General features: G+C 43.0%; 1 protein-coding gene across 1 annotated transcript in view; it reads right to left on the bottom strand.

Annotated features, from left to right (window-relative positions):
* Positions 1-984: 984 nt before the first annotated feature.
* LOC146817941 (potassium/sodium hyperpolarization-activated cyclic nucleotide-gated channel 1-like) overlaps positions 985-9849 on the bottom strand; it is a 1926818-nt gene continuing 1917953 nt past the window's right edge. The window contains exon 12 of the mRNA XM_085609718.1: positions 985-1113. Coding sequence (XP_085465844.1) covers positions 985-1113 — 129 coding nt within the window. The remainder of the gene's footprint in view (positions 1114-9849) is intronic.

Below are 9849 nucleotides of genomic sequence, written 5' to 3'. Positions count from 1 at the left end.
TTGTGCTGCGGTCCTTCTCTGGGCTGCAGCAAAAGTTGCAATGGAAAAAAGCATTTGTCGCACCCCCTATACAGCAGTCGCATCATAATTTGGCAAGTGGAACTGCCGATTACATGTCGGATAGTTCCATTGCCACAGCGTAGGCGGTCGGACGCTCATACGACCGCCATCATAATCAGGCCCATAGTCTGAATCGGTATTGTCAGACATTCAAGAGCACTATAAATATTTTAGTAATGGTAGTGTAAGGGGTCAGTTTCTGTGCAGTTGTCTGCTTTGCACCTTTCCCAATTATGATATCCAGTGGTAGGGTGGACTTTTTTTAATACAGAGTAACAAATCTGTGTGACAAACCTGCCATAACCTGGAGCATGCACCAGAAAACAACTTACTCCCCAATGCTCCCATTCAAAGAGCTTTCTTCCAAAAGTAGTTAATACCTGAAAATTAAGAAATCAGTCAAATGTAATTCATACCTACGCATTGAAAATTCTTTGTGAATTGGGTCCTAAGTAAATAAACTACTCAGAAGAAACCATTACATTGACCAGCCCATCAAATTGACATGGTAATAACCTGTAATGTTCATGATCACAGCATAGCTCTAGCATCAGCAATTACTAATATTGGAATTAGAACAGTAAGTCTGGTAGTAAGCGGTAGTATGCTGATGCACTGGTCATGTTAATTTGATCGTTGTCATTATAATCATGCTTTCTAGTCTAGTTGGGCATCTCCATGTTAGAGCATTCTTATATCAGACAAACACAATAATTCCTATGGCATTTACCAATCCCACCTATACCTAAACAAATGCCTGGTAACTATTTGTATTCTTGAAACCCTTGAATGCCTTGGAGGACTCCTCCAGGGAGGGAGGGACATCACCAATGTGTATTTACAGATTTAGGATCTAATGGAAAGGTCATTAAAGCAACAAAAACATTGTAGAAAAAAATCATACCATGTGCAATTCACGTCACTTTAATTTTCTGCTATTGCTTCATTAACATCTTCTATTAGACGCGGATACTGATTGTGTACCTTTTTGAAACTTTCCAACGAAAGAGCATAAAGTCTGCACGCTGTAGAAGCTTTTGCAGTGCAGGTTCTCTTTCTATCATCAAGAAGAGAGTACTCTGAAGAAAAAAAAATAATATAAATATTAATAAACATTTCAAATTATATTCAATGTTAAATTTAATCACAATGCACAGCATTGTTCACTCATTTTATGAATAAAATGTATGATTACTTAGTGGCATATTTACTAGCGAAGTGGCAAAGAGTGTCGTTAAGCCAAGCAGCCAAGAATATGGTGCAGCCCTGCATTTTCCCTTGCGCTGGTGCTAAATTTAGCTGCTAGCACCAATGCAGGCACCCTTGCACTATAGTGCAAGGGTGTCTGCGTTGCAGGGGAAGATTTTTTATGTACAGGAAGGTGTCCCTTCCTGCACATGAAAAATCTTTAAATGGTGTTTTGTAACTTCTATGTGTACTGCTTAATGCAGCACACATAGAAGTTGCAAAACGTCATTTTTTAAAAGTGATTGTTTATGTGCAGGAAGGGACACCGTCCTGCACATAAACAATTATTGGCGTTTTGCTGTTTCCATGTGTGCTGCACAACGCATCACACATGAAAACAGCAAAAACAAGGAGAAATTAAATCTTTTTCCTCGTTTCGCCAGGGTAAGACCATGTTTTCCTGGTCTTCATTTTGGCGCAGCCCCATACTTACGCCACCCTGGTAAATATGGGGTAGCATCAAAATCAATGGGTGTTACAGTGGTACACCCACAGCAACACCCATTGCCCTCTCCTTTCATGCTAAGTATAGTGTGAAAGATTGTCTTATTTACATGGCAGCGTTCATGGTTTAACGCTGCCTTGTAAATAAGACGAATCCCCTAACGCCACCACAACGTCCTGAAAAGTGATGTTATGGTGGCGATAGGGGCTTGTAAATATGACCCTTAGATACTCTTAGATTTTTTTCCACTTCCTCTACAATAGTTTGTGAACCTTGCTGATTTAAGTTGAAGACAGTAGTATAATGTTGCAAACCTTGCACACTAGACACCCACCTCCTATACATTACCTGCATTTTTAACCCATTTCTGCAACGCCCAGCAAGTGCTAAATAGGGTGGTGTGCTGAATGTTGTGAGGGAAAGAAAGCAGAGATGAAGATGACCTTAATGTAAAAGTGGTATTTTTCCCCAGGCTTTCTGTTCTTCCTTTTAAGAGGATAATACAGTTCACACAAAACTGACAGATTGGGAGGAGGTAAAAACACACGCAGGACCAGGATTCAAGGATAAGTTTAAGCCAACATTTCTGTCTACATAACACTTCATATCTGTAATATTTACATAAAGTACCCATATGCATTCCACTGGCACAGACACACACCGCCAGTATCACAAACAATTCAATTTAGAGACTCATCAACGCACTCTAAACTATCACCCACATTCCAAGCATAACCAATGTTATCACACAATAAAATTGATGCAGAATTATTCACAGAAAGAGGATCACACACATCTTAAGAAAAATACTTGACTTGATGTCCTTGTTTCGTGGATCCTCATCAAAACCTCCCCGAGGATTGAGAAGTGGATCCTGCAGCTACAGGAATTAAACTTCACCATGTTCAAGACTACAGAATCTCAGGAGACCGAAGAATATGTCTGCCTGGTGTTAGAGCACTCAAAACTTCTGCTCATGTCTGTAGCGGACGTCGTTGAATCCACCAAGCATGTCGATTGTCTGCAGATTGCCATCAAAGCAACCCTGACAGCTACCTCTTCAGTGCACGGCCCTCGACTGCACAGCCAAAGCAAAATCAACACTCAAGGTGCTATACAACGTCTGTCAAAATCTGTCTGTCACTGATGAAGGCTGCCTATTGAGAGACTCATGTCTAGTACTTCCAGACAGTCTAAGACAAAAGCTGTACTCCTAGAACACAGGGAGCATCGAGGTGTCATCAAATCGAAGAACAGACTGAGAAGTAAAGTCTGGTTCCCTGGCCTAGACCTGAAGGTAAAAGCAGTTGTGCTGAACTGGTCAGCATGCCTAGCCACCGTCCAGCCTGATCTCCCAGCATCAGGCATCACCGAAGAAGAACCGGAGTCTCCATGGCAATGGGTCAGTGCAGATTTCGGTAGCCTTCCTAACGGCTCCCACATGCTGGTCGTGTTAGATTACTTCTCCCGCTATTACCCCAACCATCATCATACCGTAGTTCGAGAAACTAATGGACACACATGGCCTGTTTGAGGAAATCTGCACTGACAATGGGACTCCCTTCAGTGGCTATGAGTGGGCTGAGTATCTGCCCTCCAAGAACACCAAGCATTGTCCCATCACACCACGATGACCCCAAGCCAAGGACTATGACAAAGTGATCTGTATTGCAGAGAGAAAGCCCTGTACATCTTCCTACGAGAGTACCAGCTCACGCCTCACTCCACAACAGGCATGTCCCTAAGCAAGGAGTGCTTTGGAGGAGTATTGACGGATACCAATCCCCATCATCCAGTATGGGCAGACCTACAAAACCAGCCGAACCACTCCAATTCTCAAAGAGTCCACAATAATGACTATACCTCACGGAAGTGGAGAGCCAAGACCAGAAATTTCAAAGTAAGAGACAAGGTTTAATGAATGATCACCACCCCAGTGGAAAGTTTCGCCTACCTTTGAGATTGCTCTCTGGATCGTCACAGAGATGAAAGGCACAATGGTTACCGCTCAAAGAAGAGCAGAGCTAGTCACCAGAAGTATCTCCCAATTCAAAAGAGCCTCCCAATCTCCCATGCATGACTCCCGGGAAGAGGATCTGAATTATGTCACCTCTGTGGATTGCAGGACTGACAGAGAGGACAAAAGTGACCAGAATCCCAGAGGTGCTCCTGGTCCAAGGGTGGGGTCCCCAACTCAAGAATCACTGCCATCAGTGGACTCTGAGAGCCCAACTCTTATGTCCAGTGAACCAAGCGAAGCTGCATCCTTCCCGTCTGATTCCAGGAGCTCCCCACCGGAGCCCTCTGCCAGGAGTGGTGGTGGGCGAAATCATCTGAAACCTAATCGCGGACTGTCCCAGCGCTATGGTGACTCTGTGTGCGACTGAACCTGAGCCAGTCTTGTCAGCAGTATTGTGAGTAACCATAATGACTCCCATGTAAGTCTTGACTTGTGTTTGCCTTTGTTGAAATTTTGGGATAAACAGTTTTTGTTCTTTTTTTGTTCCCATGTTAAAAGAGGAATATAGTGCTGTGTCATTCAGTAGCCCTCAAAGTAAGATCCCTGTGGGAGTGGAGAAGTTGAATGATTCCCTTGTGGGCATGAGGTGTGTTGGTGCAGTCGGACGCTCAGGTCGGAAAGTTAATAAAAGCCTGGGGGAGGAGACTGGGAGTGGCCAGTTAAAAGACCACCATCTATACATGCATGGGTGTCTCTTCTCTTGGATAGTTACTGCACCACCAACTCACTACAAGGTCCTTTACTGCAGGAAGATTCCTTGTTCTGGGGACTTTATCATGGACATTTTCTTCTTACTCTAAGCAAGGGAACATTTTTTGCGGACCAGGGTTGGTTTTTACCAGCTCTGTTGTTCCTACACCCAGTAGTTTCAGACCTGCTCAGATCAGCGCTTTAGCACTCCTCCTCCCATCTACGCCCCCTCAACACCTTTCTGGGAGTCTCCTAATGAAACGCTTAGTGTCTCAGTGTCAGCAAAACCCTTTGTCCTTCAAGGCCATTCTCTAAACTGACTGTACAATTTTGGAGTCCCAAAATCAAGATGATATTACTTTTAAAGGAATAGCAAAGGCTGTAGTCACATTAAGCTGATAAATATTATAGGAAGCATTTTATGCTTTTCTCTTTATCTGCAGATCGAATTATTTACACATTCAAGGCAGATGAGTGAACTGTGGCATCGGTCAATTAGCAAATCAAAAATGTGAATGATTCCAATTTGGCAAAGATTCCACGCTCCCTCTATCTTTCTCTTTTTAGATTTTCACCCTGACAGTGACAAATTACTGCTGTGCTGGCTGTGAATGGAAATTAAAAGCATTAGGGTTGTTCATGCATTTATGCTAATGCGTACCTGTTATATAATTTGCATGCAGCAGAGAACAACCTAAGAGCTCCGCGGTTTCACGGTCTTATGTATTTTTCATGTACAAGGAATGTGCATTTTTAATACAGAAAAGTTTTTCTCTAGAAAATAGGAAAGTGAAAACTGGAGCATACACTACTTTTTACTCTTCACTGTTGATTGTCAAATAATTTATGTCAATTTCAGCTCATATTAATCAGCTTTCATATGTTTAGTAAGTGACTGATTGGTTATAAGCCAGGAAATAATACATATTTTATTAAATGATTTGTCTAACAAAAAGCATGGGTAGTCCCTCGTAGCAATCCTCTGCCCTCATCCATCAGGACACATGCCACGTGGATTAAGGTTTGCTTTAGAGTTTGTTGGACAGGTACTCTGGTGCACTGGGATAGAGGTACTTGTCCGCCAGACTGATGGCCTGCTCGGCCTTGTTAGGGACAGACTGACAGCTAGCCTTCTGTTGACTGAAAGCTACTGCCAAAACCCTGGCACAGCAGGGTTTATTGGAGTAAAGCTATCATACTGCCTACTCTATTTAGAGCTGACAGTCTGGTAGGGTTTGTTTTCTGTCTAACACTGACTGGAAAAACCTGGCGGTGAGTGACAAAAAAAAATAATGACCCCCACACCTTGGGAACACACTTCCACGGTGTGAGGGTCATTAGGTTTTTGTTTCCCAAAAAATAGCAAATGTTAAAAGTTTGGTGGATTGCTGTCAAAACCAATCGCGGCTTTCCACCCAACATTTTGCACCTTGAACCAGACTGCTGTGACAGGGGTTCTTTTCATATTACAGGAATGACCACTGGGCCGACGGGCATCTCTAAATAGGACCGACTGTCGTCTGTCAGGGTGGTGGACAAAAATTCGGCCACCCTCACTTATGGCACTCTGCCCTCAAAGAGCTAACTCAAGCCTTCAATTTGACTGATCCATAGCATGGTGGGTTCGGTGTCAAGAGTAGGTCCAGAAGGAATGGAATTATATCAGATTTTCAAGATAACAATTGACTATGTACATGATCTCCATTTAGAGTATTGATTTAAATTCATCATAGGTGGTTATCTTGAAAAGCTTGCATGGATTTGGCCTACTTTGAACACCATCAATTAAGTGAGAAAGCACACAATGAGACAATTGTGCAATTCAGAAATATTGTTCAGGTTTCCAGAGCAGGACTTTTAACTCGTTCTACCTTAAAAGGAACACATTTTGAGGTATGTTCAATGTCCTTTTTTAAACAATTCTTTAAAGAGATAGAACCGGTGCAGAAATAAGCCATATTATGTTCAAATGTTCAATATTGTAGGAAAGAGCAATTTTTCATGTGTTATAAATAATAAGAAACAATAGCAAGACCATATGAAATATAAAACAGGAGGAGTGAGGGGATGTCATTCAAGTAAGAAGACAAAAATAGGGGACCATGCTAGTTTATCAAAAGAGCATTTCCCTTTGTCCCTAGTCGGTAGAAGCTGGATGAGAAGTCTGAGCATTGTTTGTTGCACTTGTCTGCAAACGGGTCTATTCGCTGATGCCCCCATTCTCTGAAAATGTATTTTACGATATCTTTGTGTGGAATGCAGTCATGCTGTTCCGTGAAGTGATGGCTTAGAGAGTCTGCTTGCTTGTTCTGGACTCCTGGGAGGTGAATTGCTGAGATTGTTAATAGTGCATTGCCATCATATTGTCCGTTTGGACCATGAGCATTTGGCTGGGTAGAATGACTTGAGGGCTAGATGGGCTAGATGGACCGCCCGCAGCTCCAGCATTTTGATTTGATATGTTTGCTCTGGGGTGCACACAGCCCTGCGGCTGTGTGCACCCCAGCCTTGGAGGGATGCATCCATTATGAGTGTTTGATTGGCATGGTCTAGTGAAGAGGGATGCCAATTAGTAGATTTTGCCAATGAGACCACCATGGTAGGATTGCTTTCGCAGCCTGAGATAGTGTGAGCCCAATGTGATGTTATCAGTGATGTCATTTGAGATGTCATCAGTGATGTCATGAGTGATGTCACTGACCATGTCATGAGTGATGTAAAATGTGACGTCATCAGCAGTGGATTGCCGGTGCGCGAGTTATAGTTAGCTGAACTATCTATAACGGGGGAATTTCAATGGTTTTGTACGAGTGAAATGTCCAGCTAACTATAACATGTGTGAAACCTATGGTTTTTTCAGTGAATTTGCAAGGTTTTTTAAATGCTAATTCCTAACTATAACGTGTGTGAAACCTATGATTTTTTCAGTGAATTTGCAAGGTTTTTTAAATGCTAATTCCTAACTATAACGTGTGTGAAACCTATGTTTTTTTTAGTGAATTTGCAAGGTTTTTTAAATGCTAACTTATCATTGTTTTATTATATTTTTTATTTATTTATTTTACAATATGCTACCTATGTATATAATTATAGATTTACTGTATCCTGCAATATGGAATGGCTCAGCTTTTTTTATTTTATTTTAGATATAGTTGAACACCATAGTTAATATATTCTATCAATCTCGAAACATTTTTTTTTTTTTAAGGGTTTTTACTGTGCGCGCACCGTTCGCGTACCGTACATATATGGTACGGTACGCGTACGGTGCGCGCACGTGGCTTGCATGCGTACGTGCTCCGTGTGCGCATGCGTACGTGATTTACGTGCGCATGCGTACTTCGTTCGTGATGCGTACGCGCGTGCTCCGTACGCGCATGCGCACGTGCTCCGAATGCGCATGCGCGCGTGCGTCGTACGCGCGTTCTCCGTATGCGCATGCGCGCATCTTACGTACGCACATGCGTGCTTGTACCGTGTGCGCACCGTAAGCGTACGGTGCGCGCACGGTAAGTCATGTGATCAAGAAACAACACTTTTCATTGGTTTATAGTAGTTTCAGTTCCAGAAACTTCCAACACCACACTCACTCCCCTCATTATTTCTTCTGATTCCCTGGGAGAAGGAGCTGAATTGTTTTTGTGATACAATGGCAGAGCAGCAGTCATCTTCTGGGAGTGAGCAGGAGACTCTTGTGAGACAGAGACAGAGGAAACAGAAAGATTCTTTAATCTGGCAATATTTTACATTTCCACAGGGGCAGAAGAAAGTCAATGCTCCCAAAGTCACCTGCACTCTTTGTGGTCGTGTCTTCTCAAGAGGAGATCCTAAAAACAAATACTCTTTTAGTATCTTCACTATGATCAGGCACGTTAGGGATGTACATCCTGTGGCTTATGCTCGAGCTGCTAGAGAAAACCCTCCTGCAGCTCTGCTGAGCACATCCGCAGCAGCTCAGCCGAGTACATCATCGGCAGCTCAGCCGAGCACTTCATCTGCGGTGGCAGCTTCGCCTTCTTCTGCTCCTCTGGATATACACCCTCTGTTTGAGAGGGTGCATATACGGTGCAATACGTGTAATGCTCTTCTTGCTTTGGGGGAGACCAGCATTCCCCAAATGGATATCAAGATACAGCAGCACACGTGCGACACCCTATAATTTTTGCCATTCTTTCCTTCCTCTGTCCCTCAGTTAACACAACGGCTCTTTTTAGAGCCACCTAACATCTAAACACTTTTTTTTTAATCTTTTTTTTTTTTTTTTTTCGACGTGCGCGTACCGTGCGCGCACTGTACGGGCACCCCTCGATTTTTTTAATAAAATAAAATGTTTTTTTCACCCTTCATGGTCCTTCAGGGACCTCCTGTCAAAAGGTAGGGGGCCAGGAACTCTGTACCTTGCTCCCTTTTCACGTTCTCCACCTTTTTTTTTAAATGGAAACACACATTTCTTTCTTTTGCATATTTTAACCCTTTCTAAATGATTTCTACCCCCAACATGACTTCTTAGCATTAGATCATGTAACACTTGTGTGTGCAGAGACGTCAGAAGTTCAGCACATAATGTTTCTAATCCAAAGAGCAAGAGTACATTTCACAGATGAAGGGAACAGAGTCTTCCTTTTGATCTTTAGACTCTGCATCGATACTTACTTATAGGTACCAAGAAACACTCAATTAACACAATGGCTCTTTTTAGAGCCAACCAACATCCAAACACTTAAACTTTTTTATTAATTCTATTTGTTTTACGATTTTTTTTGTCGCATCTCTATGCTTCCCCTGCGCAGGCGTACAAACTGCAGCCATGCGCCGGCGCAGGCTCCCTTGCACCATGGTACAAGGATGCCTGCATGGTGGGGAGATTGTTCTTGTGCAGGAAGGGACACCTTCCTGCACAAAAACAATCACAAGAGGCTTTTTCCTCTTTCAATGCGTGCTGTAGAATGGAGGACGCACTAAAAGAGGAAAAACCGAGGAGAAATAAAAACATTTCTCCTCGTTGAGCCTCGCAACACCACCTCTAGGGTGGCGTAGCATTCACACACATTTCCAGAGTTACAATTTCTCGTAAACCTGGAGATGTGGCTAGTTCTTTGTGTGTTGCGTGGGAACACCCACAACAACACCCATGGAACGCCCCTTCAACACACAGTGCTGCGTGTGAAGTGGCTGTATTTATGTGGAGAGGAAAAGTCACGCAGGGTGGCTTTTACTCTCCTTGTAAATATGAAGGAGCTCCCTGCGCCACCAGTACATTATGAAAAGTGATGTAGTGGTGGCGCAGAGGCCTTGTTAATCTGCTACAGAGATGTTAAGGAAATTAAGGGTAAGACAGACAAAGGGAGAGAGACAGAAACAGAGAGCAAGGAACTGAGAAGGAGTA

Source organism: Triturus cristatus, chromosome 6 (assembly GCF_964204655.1).
Source record: "Triturus cristatus chromosome 6, aTriCri1.1, whole genome shotgun sequence".
Taxonomy (NCBI): Eukaryota; Metazoa; Chordata; class Amphibia; order Caudata; family Salamandridae; genus Triturus; species Triturus cristatus.
The sequence above is the reverse complement of the archived record's forward strand: the minus strand, read 5'-3'. Positions and strand labels throughout refer to the sequence as shown.